This window comes from Chlorocebus sabaeus, chromosome 23 (assembly GCF_047675955.1).
Source record: "Chlorocebus sabaeus isolate Y175 chromosome 23, mChlSab1.0.hap1, whole genome shotgun sequence".
Taxonomy (NCBI): Eukaryota; Metazoa; Chordata; class Mammalia; order Primates; family Cercopithecidae; genus Chlorocebus; species Chlorocebus sabaeus.
This window is the reverse complement of record NC_132926.1, coordinates 32,544,639-32,560,973: the sequence shown is the minus strand read 5'-3', so window position 1 is coordinate 32,560,973 and position 16,335 is coordinate 32,544,639. Positions and strand designations below refer to the sequence as shown.

At 44.3% G+C, this 16,335-nt stretch overlaps 1 protein-coding gene across 6 annotated transcripts in view; it reads right to left on the bottom strand.

Annotated features, from left to right (window-relative positions):
• The window catches only part of CSNK1A1 (casein kinase 1 alpha 1), a 55,282-nt gene extending 39,773 nt beyond the window's left edge, over positions 1-15,509 (bottom strand). For all 6 annotated transcript variants that reach the window (XM_008014939.3, XM_008014940.3, XM_008014943.3 and 3 more), the window contains exons 1-2: positions 15,387-15,509; positions 14,616-14,722 (exon numbers count right to left, since the gene is read on the bottom strand). In XM_008014939.3, the coding sequence (XP_008013130.1) occupies positions 14,616-14,722; positions 15,387-15,509 (230 nt within the window). The remainder of the gene's footprint in view (positions 1-14,615; positions 14,723-15,386) is intronic.
• Positions 15,510-16,335: the final 826 nt, after the last annotated feature.

The following is a 16,335-nucleotide window of genomic DNA, read 5'->3' as shown; positions in this document are numbered from 1 at the left end:
CCAAATGGCTTTCTTTTTGTTTCTTTGTTTTTGTTTTGAAATGGAGTGTAACTCTGTTGCCCAGACTGGAATGTACTGGCATAATCTCGGCTCACTGCAACCTCTGCCTTCAAGGTTCAGGTGATTCTCCCGCCTCAGCCTCCTGAGTAGCTGGGATTACAGCACATGCTGCCACACTCAGAATTTTTCTGTGTGTTTTGATGTTTTGAGTAGAGACAGGGTTTCGCCATGTTGGGCGGGCTGGTCTCAAACTCCTGACCTCAAGTGATCCACCTGCCTCAGCCTCCCAAAGTCTTGAGATTACAGGGGTGAGCCACCATGCCCAGCCACCAAATGGTTTTTTTTTTTTTTTTGAGACGGAGTTTTGCTCTCATTGCCCAGGCTGGAATACAACGGCGTGATCTCGGCTCACCACAACCTCTGCCTCCTGGGTTCAAGTGATTCTCCTGCCAAGTAGCTGGTATTACAGGCATGCGTCACCACACCCAATTGATTTTGTATTTTTCGTACACATGGGGTTTCTCCATGTTGGTCAGACTGGTCTCCAACAACCAACCTCAGGTGATCCACCCGCCTCGGCCTCCCAAAGTGCTGGGATTACAGTAGTAAGCCACCATGCCCAGCCTCAAATGGTTTTCTTTAGGGTAATTTTTGCACTGTAAGTTAGCACTTCTATTACAGATAGTGTTTTCTGTATGAAGATACTAAGAGAACAAATAACTGGATGAAGGGAACACTTCCCCCTACTTTTCATTAATTTGCTTAGCAAATCCTCTTTAAACGGATAGAGTTAAGTATTCTAGATAAGAAACTGTAGATGAAAACTATACTAAAAGGCAAAAGTAAATTATCTACATTAGTGGAGAAAATGAATACAAAAAGAAAACAATAACATTCCGAAGTTTGATACAATGTTTGTTTTAAGTAGCAAATACAAAAGAAACAACACAAAGTCTGGGCTGGAAACATAACACATAGCAAAGGGGAAAATGAAAATGGAGAAAAAGGGATTATTATTCTTACTACAAAAAGCAGTTGCCTGGCCAGGCACAGTGGCTCACGCCTGTAATCTCAGCACTTTGGGAGGTTGAGTCAGGTGGATCACTTGAGGTCAGGAGTTTGAGACCAGCCTGGCCAACATGGTGAAACCCCATCTCTATTCAAAGTACAAAAACTAGCCGGGTGCAGTGGTGGGCACCTGTAATTCCAGCTACTCAGGGAGCTGAGGCAGGAGAATCGCTTGAACCCAGGAGGCAGAGGCTGCAGTGAGCCGAAAGTGCGCCACTGCACTCCAAGCCTGAGGAACAGAGCGAGACTCCGTCTCTAGGGAAAAACAAACAAAAAACAGTTGGCCAACAATGATAAAATGCCACCGGCCAATATCATTTCCTACAACAGCCACAGCACTCAGCAAAATTCACTAACTACCCTCAACAGCTTGATACAATGAAGTGCCACAAATCTCAGCACAGAATTTCTCAGTGTGGTTCTCTGGTCTTTAGTAGAAATTCCTCGTGGTAATTATATAAAAACAAAAATAAAAACAAACAAAAAACAAAGAAAACAAAAAAACAACTCTTGGTCTCCACTCCAGAACTGGTCAAACAAAAATCTGTTGGTAGTGCAGTGTAACCTGCATTTTTTACAAACTATGTAGGTGGTAATTATTTATACATAGCTGAGGTTTGAAAAATGCTGACTTATCAGGATTCACACGAATAGAGTCTTAAGGGTCCTACTGTTGCAACTAACCAAGGCAATCTCTAAATGTTTCAGAGTACTGTTTGAGGCTCATCTCAATATGCTACCCTTTTAAGTAAACATTCATGTCCTCACATAGTTTGAGATTTAGACATCTTTCCTCCTACTTTTCAGAAGGAGACAAATTCACAATTATATGCCAGGCTCACAGCAGATGCTCAAAAAGAATGCAAGCCTCACAAAATCATTGTCTGTTCAATGAATTATGCTCAGTATTTTTTTTTTTGTTTTTGTTTTTTTTGAGATGGAATTTCACTCTTAATGCCCAGGCTGGAGTGTAATGGCGCAATCCCGGCTCACCGCAACCTCTGCCTCCCAGGTTCGGGCGATTCTCCTGCCTCAGCCTCCCTAGTAGCTGGGATTACACAGGCACATGCCACCACACTCAGCTAATTTTGCATTTTTAGTAGAGATGGAGTTTCTCCATGTTGGTCAGGCTGGTCTTGAACTCCCCACCTCAGGTGATCCGCCCGCCTTGGCCTCCCAAAGTCCTGGGGTTACAGGCATGAGCCACCGCACCCGGCTGCCCAGTTTCTTACACTGTGTCTGGCACAGGGTAGGTACCCTCATGTGAATGTCAACTGAATGAAAGAAATGCTTGTTCTCTACAAGGTACTGTACAAGGTGTTGTATGTTAAATTCACCAAGACAGTCTCAAACTATCAGAGCTCTCATATGAAGAGTAGAAGCTAACAACACTCCCTACTCTAAGAGAAATAAAAAATAATATTATGGAGGTTCAAAGGCCGGGCGCGGTGGCTCAAGCCTGTAATCCCAGCACTTTGGGAGGCCGAGACGGACGGATCACGAAGTCAGGAGATCGAGACCATCCTGGCTAACCCGGTGAAACCCCGTCTCTACTAAAAATATACAAAAAAAAACTAGCCGGGCGAGGTGGCGGGCGCCTGTAGTCCCAGCTACTCGGGAGGCTGAGGCAGGAGAATGGCGTAAACCCGGGAGGCGGAGCTTGCAGTGAGCTGAGATTCGGCCATTGCACTCCAGCCTGGGCGACAGAGCGAGACTCCGTCTCAAAAAAAAAAAAAAAAAAAAAAAAAAATTATGGAGGTTCAAAAATGGAAACACTAGGATTTCTGTAAGTAGAGCTTGGTGGTAATAATTCAATTAAAGGCAAACAGCCAAACGCAAAACCAAACTCAACCTAAATAAACAGTGAATGGCTGGGCACAGTGGCTCACATCTGTAATCCTAGCACTTTGGGAGGCCAAAGCAGCTGGATCACTTGAGACCAGGAGTTGGAGACCAGCTTGGCCAACACGGAGAAACCCCATCTCAACTAAAAATACAAAATTAGCCGGGTGTGGTGGCACATGCCCGTAATCCCAGCTACTCAGGAGGCTGAGGCAGGAGAATCACTTGAACCCAGGAGGCAGATGTTGCAATGAGCCGAGACTGCGCCATTGCACTCCAGCCTGGACAAGAGCAAAACTCTGTCTCAAAAAAAAAAAAAATTAAATGTATATAGCTATATAATAAAAATAGAATTTCATTATTGTACCCAGCACAATAAGAAACACAAGATACCTCTACGAGTAAGACAGTTCTCTCCCTCAAGGAGTTTCTAGAATGTATTCTTGTAGGAATGCATCTGAAACATGTGAAGAGGTAAATGGTTTCACACATCGATTTTAGATACTTTCCAGAAATCAAAGCATTTGATTACATGGGATTATAGTGTACTTTCCAGTATCATGATGCCTATTACAGGATTTCCTGAATTAACCTCCTAATTCTAGGAGGAAGTATATAAATTAAGAACACAGCCTTACAGCCTGGGCAACACAAGGAGACTCTATTTCTAAAAAATAAAAATAAAAATTAGCCAGGTGTGGTGGTGTATGCCTGTAGTCTCAGCTACTTAGAAGGCTGAGATAGGATGATCACTGGAGAGGGCTGAGATAGGATGATCACTGGAGCCCAGGAGTTCAAGGCTGCAGTAAACTATGATTGAGCCACTGTACTCCAGGCGTAGGTGGCCTAGCAAGAACCCAACTCTTTAAAGAAAAAAGAGAGAGAGAGAAAAGAGTACAGCCTTATTAGGTTGTAGTTCTAGGAAAAGATGGGGGTTGATGGAGGTGAGTAGCAAAGTAAAAAATTATTAATTGTTATTATTATATTTTGGGGATTAATAACAATTATTGTTACATATCAGAATCACCTGGGGAGTTTTTAAAAATCATGACACCTACATCATATCCCAATTTAATTAAATCAAAATACTTGTGGTTAGGGATTAGGTGTCTTTTTTTTTTTTTTTAAGTTTGCCATTTGATTCCATTTGTAGCAAAATTTGAGAACCACTGGTAGAGTTGAAAGATGCAGCAGGACCTGTACAATTCACACATTAGCTGCGTGACTTCAGGCAAATTAACCACTTTGACTCACATACTTTATATGAAACACCAACTTATAAGATTGGTGTAATGATTAAATGAGACCATATGCAATGCCTGGATAATATTGGGACTCTTTGTTGCATGCAGAGGGAAAAAAGAATGTTTAGCCACACTGAATTCAACCAATTATTCCCTTATTTCAAAAGTACTTATCAACATTACGAATAACTAAAAGGCAATTATACCTTAAAGTTAGAACAAATCATTATATCAGAGAACAAGAGGCATCTTCTGTCCTACTGATTCCATCAATTTATGTTATGCATTAAAAAACTCTTAAGGCCTTGTTGGGCTTTCGAAAACCCTTTTATAAGTAAAACCTGACTTTACAAATTATATAATTCATTCTATTAATAGGTTCAAAGCTAGACGGCATCACAGGCAGAACCCTGACTCATAATACAATGCTCTTTCCATTTCCCTTTATGTTGAGGATCGAAATGTACTCTCTTCAGCTAAACCTTTTTGTACAGCACTTCCAAAATCCCCATTAAAAGGCCGTAACATGCCCCACTGCTCACACTGACAAGAAAAAGGCAGTATTCTAGTTCTTCGAAGGAGAGCAAGGTAAAGATATCAATGATCACTGAATACCATACTCACTACCATCACCTGCAACACAACCACCATCTGATAATTTTGTCAGATAAATCCTATAGTGTACCTCATGGTGATAAACAGACTATTAATCTATAGTAAAACCAACATCAAAATAATGCTTAACTGGGGACTGGGGAGAAAAATAATGCTTGGCTATAATCCAAAAGACAGACTTAAAAAATAAGTAAATAAAATAAAACTAACACTGTCACAGAATAGAACTTACCAAGGACAGGCAGTGTGTGCATACAAAGAAAAAATCAAATAGTCCTTATCTCAATAAGGATGTAGGTTATACCAACATATGCATTTGTCAAAACTGATCCGGCAGGGTATGGTGGTTCACGCCTGTCAATCCCAGCACTTTGATAGGTCAAGGTGGGCGGATCACAAAGTCAGGAGTTCAAGACCAGCCTGGCCAATATGGTGAAACCCCGTTTCTACAAAAATACAAAAAAAGTAGCCGGGTATGGCGGGCACCTGTAGTCCCAGCTACACCAGAGGCTGAGCCAGGAGAATCAGTGAGCCGAGATTGCGCCACTGCACTCCAGCCTGGGCAACAGAGCAAGACTCCATCTCAAAAAATAAAAATCCCACTAAAACATGCATTAGTTTATGCTATGTTAGTACTGGTCAACCGATTTTCTTTCTTTCTTTTTTTTTTTTGAGATGGAGTCTCCGTCTGTCACCCAGGCCAGAGTGCGGTGGCGTGATCTCGGCTCACTGCAACCTCCATCTCCTGGGATCAAGTGGTTCTTCTGCCTCAGCCTCCCAAGTAGCTGGGATTACAGGCACCCGCCACCATGGCCAGCTAATTTTTGTATTTTTAGTAGAGACGGAATTTCACCATGTTGGCCAGGCTGGTGTCGAACTCCTGACTTAAAAGTGATCCGCCCGCCTTGGCCTCCCAAAGTGCTGGGATTACAGGTGTGGCATGAGCTACCACACCTGGCCAGTCAACCAAAATTTTAAGGCCACCTGAGATTGAAAATGGAAGCAAAAACAGTAACAAAATAAAGCATCATTTTACCTGTGTTCATACACTGAACACCAAGTTAAATGATGAAAGTTATGAAGACACTCAGATAAGCTCAGAAAAACTTATGTTAAACTCAAGGACTATGTAACATTTGTTCCAAATTCTAACTCTTCACTTTACAGAATTCTTGACAGCAAAAATCCCTGGTAAACAGTGACAGATCAAGAGAAAATCAAGATTTAATGATATTTTAGGTACAGCTTAAATATACTTTAAAACAAAATGATCCAGTCAGGTGCGGTGGCTCACCCCTGTAATCCCAACACTTTGGGAGGCTGAGGCAGGTGGATCACTTGAGGTCAGGAGTTCGAGACCAGCCTGGCCAATACAGTGAAACCTCATCTCTACTAAAAATACAAAAAAATTAGCCAGGCATGGTGGTATATGCCTGTAGTCCTAGCTACTCAGGAGGCTGAGGCAGAAGAATCACCTGAACCCGGGAAGTGGAGGTTGCAGTAAGCCAAGATTACACCATTGCACTCCAGTCTGGGCAACGGAGTGAGACTCCGTCTCAAAAAAAAAAAGATCTAGCTCCAGAAACGACTAAAGCCAAGGGTCCTTGATCCTTGGGCCACTGACCAGTATCCAGTATAGAAGCAAAGTGAAGCTTCATCTGTATTTACAGCCACTCCCCAATGCTGGCATTACCGCCTCAGCTCAGCCTCCTGTCAGATCAACAGCAGAATTCGATTCTCATAGGAGCGCAAACCCTGCTGTGAACTGCAGGGATCTAGGCTGTGCATTCCTTATGAGAATCTAATGCCTGATGATCTGTTACTGTCTCCCATGACTCCCAGACGGAACCATTTAGTTGCAGGAAAGCAAGCCCAGGGCTCCCATTGATTCTATATTAAGGTGAGTTGTATAATTATTTCATTATATGTTACAATATAATAATAACAGAAATCAAGTGCACAATAAATGTAATGCACTTGAATCACCTCAAAATCATTCCCACCCCCACCCCACCCCCCACCAGCTCTGGTCTGTGGAAAAACTGTCTTCCACAAAACCTGTCCCTGGTGCCAAAAAGGCTGGGGACCACTGACTAAAGCCAAGGAATAACCCACATACTTTACATGGGTTCCAGTATTTACTCCAAAATGAGATACAAATATACATATATACACACACACCTTTTTTTTTTTTTTTTTTTTTGAGACAGAGTCTTGCTCCGTCACCCAGGCTGGAGTGCAGTGGCGTGATCTCAGCTTACTACAACCTCTGCCTCCCGGGCTCAAGCAATTCTCCTGACTTAGCCTCCCGAGTAGCCGGGACTACAGGCGCACACCACCATGCTTGGCTAATTTTTATATTTCAGTAGAGATAGGGTTTCACCATGTGGGCCAGCCTGGTTTCGAACTCCTGACCTCAGGTGATCCGCCTGTCTCAGCCTCCCAAAATGCTGGGATTACAGGTGGGAACAACCGCGCCTGGCCACAAATTAGTAATTTCTAACAAGTTTTTATCCTGCAATCCACAGATTCAAAAGGGAGAAGAACACCCTAAATCATAAGCATCTAATTAAATACAAATAGGTTACTTATATTTACATAAGAGCTCTTCAGCTTCTCTATGAGGCAAAATGCCAACAAGTGAAGAAGTAGAGGATGGCTCTCCAGCATCAAATGGAACGATATGGAGGGTGTCAACAGGCATGATTTGGGCTTGACATAAAGGCGATAATGATTCTCAGGAGAACTGGAAGTTAGGACACTCTAGTAACTCCCCTGAGATTAAACAGTCTAATTTGTATTAGTAGGAATAGGTCTATATACATCTCTAACATTTTGTCCAGCTTAAAATGCTACCTAGCATTATTACATTATCTCATAAGCCAGTATAAAGCAGCTCCATGAATTCAGTTTTCCTTCGAGTTAAAAAGCACATTTCTTGTGATCTGTGATGTATGTTTTCCTGTTTTTTTTTTTTTTTTTTTTTTTTAAGTCCAAACTAAGCATGAATACTGTAATATATCTTAATGAAGACATACCCAAAGCAGCATCATCTGTTCTCTGGTAACAGCCATTATGTTATTCACAGGATATATGCTCAGTGCCAAAGATAAGATTAAGCTGCTTTCAAAAGTGAAGAAGGATTAACTAGTGCTTTATAAATACGTTCTAAAACATTTGACCTTCAGACACAGAGGGCAAAAATAGTGATTAAAACACACTAGGCAGCTGCGAGAGGTGGCATTCATCTGCAGTCCCAGCTACTCAGGAGGCTGAGGGGCAGGAGGATCATTTGAGTCCAGGAGTTGAGGCTGTAGTGTGCTATTATCATGCTTCTGAATAGCCACTGCACTCTGCCTGGGTGACAGCGCAAGAACCTGCCGCTAAAAATAAAAATAATAAAAGATGAAAGAAAAATAGGAAAAACAAGAAAGGAAGGAATTAGTAGACACAATATCAAACTGCTGGAATGCTTGCTTTCTAGCTACTATCCTTTGAAAATAGGTCTTAAAATTCCAGGACTAAAAGGCCTTAGGATCAATGAGGCCAGTGACACTTTTAAGTAGGGAACCCTTGTTCAAACAAAACCCCACCCAAAAGCTCAGTATGCAAAGGCAAATGGAAATGAGTATTTAGCTGGCAAAAGAAGCCCTAAATCTTTCTGTTCAGCACTCTCCTTTTCATTTAGAACAATCCTTTTTTTATTTTCTAAATGAGGAAACAGATGGGCTCACACAGATTAAGGAACTGACTGACTGTAGATCAACCAGTCAATACCACATGGCAGATCTACAGCTCAAACCTCCAAAACCTATCTAGATAACAATTTTTCGGTATGTCATAATTGTTTCTTGGGTTGCTGCACAGTTGCTGATGCCTATAATCCCAGCGCTAGAGCTCAGGAGTACAAGACCAGCCTGGGCAATATAGCAAGAGCCCATCTATATAAAAATAATAATAAATTTTTAAAATTGTTCATTTGGAGAACTTATTAATTCAATTGAGAATGGAACACACAAAAAAAGGTTTTAACAGAAACTCAATACAGCTGACCCTTGAACAAAAGGGACTTGAAATGCACAGGTCCACTTATACACAGGTTTTTTTCTGCCTCTGCTACCCAAACAAGATCAACCCCTCTTCTTCCTCCTCAGCCCAAAGTGAGGATGATGAGGGTGAAGAGCTTTATACATATATATATATAGTTATTGACCATTCATGTTATTGGTAAAGCTACCAGTGAACAGTAGGCTACTAGTAGTTAAGTTTTTGGGGAGTCAAAAGTGGTCCACGCCTGTAATCCCAGCACTATGGCAGGCCAAGGTGGTTGGATCATCTGAGGTCAGGAGTTTGAGACTAGCCTGGCCATCACAGTGAAACCCCATCTTCACTAAAAATACAAAACTTAGCTGAGTGTGGTGGCGCACCTGTAATCCCATGAACCTGGAAGGCAGAGGTTGCAGTGAACCAAGATCACACCATTGCACTCCAGCCTGGGGACAGAGCAAGATTCCATCTCAAAAAAAAAAAAAAAGTTATACTTGGATTCCTGACTGCGGGGCATAGTAGGAGTGGGTTGGGGTTCAGTGCCCCTAACCCTAGCATTGTTCAAGAGTCAACTGTAATTTTAAGTGAGCTCTCACATATTACCTCACAAGGTCCAAGGATTTTCTTTTTTTTTTTTTCCTGCCTCAGGTTTATTTGTACAAATAGCACAGGAGGACGCCAGTCCCATGAAGACGGCAGCCCAGGGCTCGCACCAGTCCTTCTGTTCTCACATTGGCAGACAGATACACCTACTCTGAAGCCTTTGTAGGGGCCTGGGCGCCTTTGGGAGCCTGAGCTGGAACTGAAGCTGAAGCTGCAGCCTGGGCCTTGGTTGATCCTTGGCCTTGGCTGGCACAGCCTGAGCCCCTTGGCAATGCGGACACAAGCATGCTTCCCAAGCTTGGGTGGGCAATGTAGGCAAGTCAATTGAGTTTGCAGCTGACACCCTTTGGGATCTTGGGCTTAACCTCCTTGGGCTTTACGAGGGTCTTGCTAGCCTCAGCACATGCACTCATGGCGTTGGCATTGTTGGCCTGCATCTTCTTTAGGCCCTTCTTATGCTTCTTGGCAAAGTGCATGTTCCTCAGGAACCTGGGGTCCACCATTTCTGTGCCATTTTTGGGACTGCTTGTGTGTGGTGTGGTTCTTGGACTTGGCCATGTCTGTACCTTAAGCTGTGGCTCCCAAAGCACCTAGAACCGGAAGCTTCTTTTCTTAAAATATCAAGAAAATGGATACCATTCTCTCACCCTTGCTTTTTTTTTCTTTCTTTCTTTCTTTTTTTTTTTTTTTTGGATACAGAATCTCATTCTGTAGCCCAGGCTGGAGTGCAGTGGCACGATCTTGGCTCACTGCAACCTCCACTTCCCATGTTCAAGCAATTCTCCTGCCTCAGCCTCCTGAGTAGCTGGCACTACAGGCACACACCGCCACACCAGGCTAACTTTTTTTTTTTTTTTTGTATTTTAGTAGAGACAGGGTTTCACCTGTCTCTACTGCCCAGGCTGGTCTCGAACTCCTGAGCTCAGGCAATCTGCCCACCTCGGCCTCCCAAAGTGCTAGGATTACAGGCGTGAGCCACAGCGCCCAGTTTATCCTTGCTCTTCACTCTGGATGCTATGCTTCTTAACAACAGGTCTCTCAAATTACACAGGAAGGACCTGATTAAGCAGGTCATCTATGCAGGCCAGGTAATTTTCAGTCTCTGTTGTAAGATATACCGAAGTATCTTTAAAGCAAATCCTGGCTGGGTGCGGTGGCTCATGCCTGTAATCCCAGCACTTTGGGAGGCCGAGGCGAGCAGATCACGAGGTCAAGAGATAGAGACCATCCTGGCCAACACGGTAAAGCCCCGTCTCTATTAAAAATACAAAAATTAGCTGGGCGTGGTGGCATGTGCCTGTAGTCCCAGCTACTTAGGAGGCTGAGGCAGGAGAATCACTTGAACCCAGGAGGTGGAGGTTGCAGTGAGCCAAGATTGTACCACTGCACTCCAGCATGGTGACAGAGTGAGACTCCATGTCAAAAAAAAAAAAAAAAAGCAAATCCTACAGGGAGTTTTGTAACACAAAACATAGGGAAGTGATTGAACAAATTTGTATATGAAGGATAAAGGTAGCAAAATCTAACTATTTAAAATTAGTGACAACACTTCTAAAAAAAATATATAACACATAATTTTTATCTAGCTAACGCTAAATAGTCAACTTAATTCAATACTTACCAAGTAAATATTTATTAAATATGTACCATGCATAGGTGATACAGAAATAGTGGGGAACAAACTGAGGGGGATGGGAAGATGTTGCTATCAAATAAAGAACGTTTATGTAAATCTTTATCCTTTTCACTTCAATGGAAACAGTTTTTCTTTTTTTTTTTTTTTTTTTTTTACATTTCACTTTAAAACCAATGAACCACTTTTGTTTCCATATACCTGACCCTACCACTCCTAAAGCAAATTTACCCTTTCCACACTCTCATCCAATTACTGTGTTCTGCCTTAGAGACTACACCCAGAAGCCACACTCTCTATTCTTGGATGCCTTACCAAACCAGTTCACCAAGCTTTCTTCCTTAGAGCCAGATCCTGAAATCCCATCTCCTCTCTCAGGAAGCCTTAACTTGAAAGCCAGGTTAATCTGTTTAGCCCCACCCACAGACAGCTTAAAACTACCATAACTCTCTCTGCACTCACCACCTTATAATAGGCACCTATTACTATAATTCTTCTCAGAAGTTAATTTATTCATGTGCTTATTCAGTACACTACTCATTGCCCTTATGGGTCTGTATCAGGTCTTAAATAAAAGCTACCAGATAAAAGGACATGTACTGTACTTCGGTTTAGCACTGAAAATGACAATGCTTAATGCTTTTTAATGATTTCAAATACATTAAATTTAACCTGATTTGTGAAATTTATAAAATCTCACAACATAGATGAATCTCAAAAACATTATGTTAAGTGAAAAGTGCCAGACACAAATGACCTCATTTTGTATGATTCCATTTATATGAAATTCTAGGAAAAACTATAGTGATGGAAAGCAAATCAGGAGTGAGGGGCCTTATTTTCCCACATAGTAGGTTTTTTTTAAAAGGCAAGAATGATTTTAAAACCTCAAATCTATATCATCTCAGATTTCATATTAATATTCACCTCATAAAAAAAATGAAATTTTCTTCCAAAAGATTTACTTGCTCATTTACAACCAATAGCACATTTTATCATTCAATTCTCCATTAAAACTGTAAATCAGCATTGGAACTTTGTTTCTTTTTTTGTGTATGTGTTTTTTTTGATGGAGTCTCGCTTTGTCGCCAGGCTGGAGTGCGGTGGCGCCATCTCGACTCACGGCAACCTCCAACTCCCAGGTTCAAGCTATTCTCCTGCTTCAGCCTCCCGAGTAGCTGGGATTACAGGCACGCGCCACCATGCCCAGCTAATTTTTGTATTTTTCGTAGAGACAGGGTTTCACCATGTTGGACAGGCTGGTGTCGAACTCCTGACTTCAAGTGACCCGCCTGCCTTGGCCTCCTAAAATGTTTGGATTACAGGCATGAGCCACCACGCCCGGCTGGAAATTTTTTTTTTTTTTTTTTGAGACGGAGCCCTGTCGCCCGGGCTGGAGTGCAGTGGCCGGATCTCAGCTCACTGCAAGCTCCGCCTCCCGGGTTTACGCCATTCTCCTGCCTCAGCCTCCCGAATAGCTGGGACTACAGGCGCCCGCCAACTCACCCGGCTGGTTTTTTGTATTTTTTAGTAGAGACGGGGTTTCACCGTGTTAGCCAGGATGGTCTTGATCTCCTGACCTCGTGATCCGCCCGTCTCGGCCTCCCAAAGTGCTGGGATTACAGGCTTGAGCCACCGCGCCCGGCCCCGGCTGGAACTTTTTTTAAGGACAGTTTTATTTGGGTTTTTTCCATGTAAAGACTATGCAACCCAGTCCTTAATTCAAGATACGAAAAATACAAACTGGAATAGAAAAAGGGGCTACAGGCCAGGCCTGGTGGCTCACGCCTATAATCCCAGCACTGTGGGAGGCCGAGACAGGTGGATCAACTGAAGTCAGGAGCTGGAGACCAGCATGGCCAACATGGCAAAACCTTGTCTCTACTAAAAATCAAAAAATTAACCTGGCATAGTAGTGCAAGCCTGTAATTCCAGCTACTTGGGAGGCTGAGGCAGGAGGATCACTTGAACCTGGGAGGCAGAGGCTGCAGTTAGCCAAGGTTGTGCCACTGCACTCCAGCCTGGGCAAGAGTAAGACTTCGTTTCAAAAGAAAAAAACCTGGGCACGGTGGCTCATGCCTGTAATCCCAGCACTTTGGGAGGCCGAGGCAGGTGGATCACCTGAGGTCAGGGGTTCGAGTACAGCCTGGCCAACATGGTGAAACTAAAATACAAAAATTAGCTGGGTGTGGTGGCGGGCGCCTGTAATCCCAGCTACTTAGGAGGCTGAGGCACTAGAATCGCTTGAACCCAGAAGGCAGAGGTTGCAGTGAGCCAAGATCGTGCCATTCACTGCACTCCAGCCTGATCGACAAGAGGGAAAACTCAGTCTCAAAAAAAAAAAAAGAGTCTCCAGTAAACAGTAAACACCATTCTCACCTATTCTGAATATTTTTGCAAATGGTATTTTAAGATTGTTGCTGAAAAATAGCTTGGTTTTAAACTATATTTTAGTCTCCATTCCAGGAAGAGGCTCTTTAATCCCAAAAGTTAAAACATTACTCTAAAACCCTCCAAAGTAAAGTTAACCATTTGACAGAACAATGTCCTTCTATCTCGTCATCTTTTATCCTCGTTACTGCTATTTGCACTCACCAATATTCCACACCAACAAAGGCCGCAATTTCTCTGATATTAAGATTTACTGACAAACTCAACAGGTTAAAATTACTTATCAAAGTGTGGCTAAGGGATTAAGATTTCTTTTAATACAATTGATTTGAGTAAATTTTAACATAGTTTGTGCTGCTCAAACTGCCTTTGCCATTACCTATACAAATTTAGTCCCGACTGAAATCTGCCAAATATGACCATTCACGAAAGGAAAGAGTAATTAACACTTTTAAAAGAACCACAAAGGATTTTACATAGTATAATTCAACAATTTCATGTCACATCTGCTGCAGAGATCACAAACATTGTCACTATGCCATCTCCTTCCTCGAACCCCCACACCGCCTCCTGCAGCTTTATTCTTGGCTTTTCAAAGGTTTAATCCACTCGGGGCTGCTAAAGGAGGAATCAAGGAAGCATAATTTGTGAACCCAAGCTGAGAAAAGGGCAGGAATATGGGGTTGAGTCACGTCGTTCCGCCATTTTCTAAGCGGAGGAGGAAGACATGTTGGAACAAAAACACAACAAAAGAGCAGCCATTTCCCAAGCCAGCTCCAATAGCAACTCGAACTGACACTGCCCGGTCGCTTCAGCACCTTCAAATACACTTCACTGGACAAACCTAAGAACATCAGACGTGCCGCCCTAAAAAAGGCTGCAGCCAACCCTTCCGCGTAGGGATCAAAGATGACCCGCACGCATAACTGCAAACGAAAGCCTCGGGAAGAGAACGACGGAAGCCAAATGGAGCAGTGTAATACAATGAAATAAGTTGGCAAATTGAAATTTACTCAGTGATTGCGATGACTTACAGGAAAGCACCAGCTACAAGGAACCCAGGTAACTAAAACAAGACCCGGATTCAGCTGGTCTCATTACCTGCCTCTACTTAGCCACTTCCCCATTCCGTGCTTCCCTCAGCGGATCGCCTACATGCACCGGGTTCTTACCGTATGTGGGGGATGCCAACCCCACCTTGAAGAATCTTATAGAGCTTGCTCTCGTACAGCAACTGGGGATGCCTGGCCTTCTGAGATTCTAGCTTCACTGCCACTTCCTGCAGGGGAAAGAGGGGATGATGGCATCAACATCCCTACGGATTCAGTGTCACTTAGGAAAGGAGAGAGACATTAGCAAAACTCCAAGTCGCGACTACAAGGAAGAAGTGAAAAGCTGGAAAGAGAAAGCTCTCTGTAATTATAAAACGAGGCAACCAGCCTCAACGGCCTCTTCAGGGGGTAGTGACGAAATCGTACGTCCTCTAAAGTGCAGGAAAATGATTCATCCAGAAAAAAAGAGGCAACCTCTGAACGTAGTGAGAGGTTTTTAAGGAACTAGGCGATCGGAAACTGTTCTAATTGGAACAAGAGGCCCAGTAGGATTAAAAATTAAATAAAACAAAAGAAAAGCATGGGAATCACAGAAAGAGGATTTTGCCGTTTCCACCTTAAAAGTCGGTTAAAAAAAAAAAAAGCTCGACGAAGGGACATTTATGGGACGTGTTTAACAAGCTGGGAAACTAGTTCCCCCAACCTTTCTATCGGGTTCTTGACCCTTTTAGGGAGAGAGCGGGCGAGGATCGCAAGCCAGGAAAACTAGCTCCCTGGACTCCCTGGCGAGTGCGTGCGGTGAGGGGCCCGAGCACTTTGGGGGTGCGCGGTGGTGGTGGGGGGAATGAGAAAAAGCGCAGCGTTATCGTGAACCCCACCCCAGGTGATTACCTCGCCGTTGGTGATGTTGATCGCCAGATAGATGTCCCCGAAGGAGCCAGACCCGATCTTCCGTACCAGTTTATATTTCCCTCCGACAATGAATTCGGCCTTAGAGCCGCTGCTACTCGCCATCCTGAGAGACGAAGATGGAGTCTGGGGCCAAGCCCCGACACCTCTGGGAAGACGACGGAGGCCTCTGGGGCTCCTACACTGGGCAAGGCTACGGAGGAAGGCGGCAGGAAACAGAACACGGAGGCCTTTACCGGCGTTCGGGGCCCAGAATCAGCCGAGGGGAACCTGCTCACCGCCGCTCAGTCAGGTTTCTTTTTGCCAGGCCGCAGTTTGTGAAGGGCTTCTCGCGGTTACCAGGCTGGGCCACTTGTTTCTCGGCGGCCGCCGCGGCCTCGCTTGCGCGGCGACGTCGCGGGCTGGAAAAGGGGCGCGGTGAGCTAGGGCGGCGATACAGCTACCACCACTGCCGCCGGCTCCGGCCCAGAGGGACCCCTGTCACTCCGCCGACGCCGCCATCTTGTTACTCCAGCTCCAGCCAACACAAAATGCCCCCAGTCCCCGGGAGCCGCTTCTTCACGGCGCAGAGCACTCTGGGAAAGGGATCTGGGGCGCTCGCTCCCAAGGATCGGCAGCGAGAGGGCGGAACCGGATCCGTGAGAGTCGCGGCCCACGCTCCAAGCGTCACCCTGTCACCGCCCAGTAGCGCATGAGCGCTGCAACTCCTGCTGACTGCGCAGGCGTGCCGCGGCCTGCCTCACCCCGCCCCAGGCTTTCTTCCACTTCCGGTCGGCGGCGGCTCAGCCGCTGTTACCTGTTACTCGCCTCGGACCCGCCGGGTCTCTGGAAGGCTGAGTGGTCCCAGGCCTCGATGTTGGGAGGAGTCACCTTCATGTTTCGTGTCAGGCCTCCTTAGAAGTTGGGTATTGACCTTTGCTCTTTGAGGGGG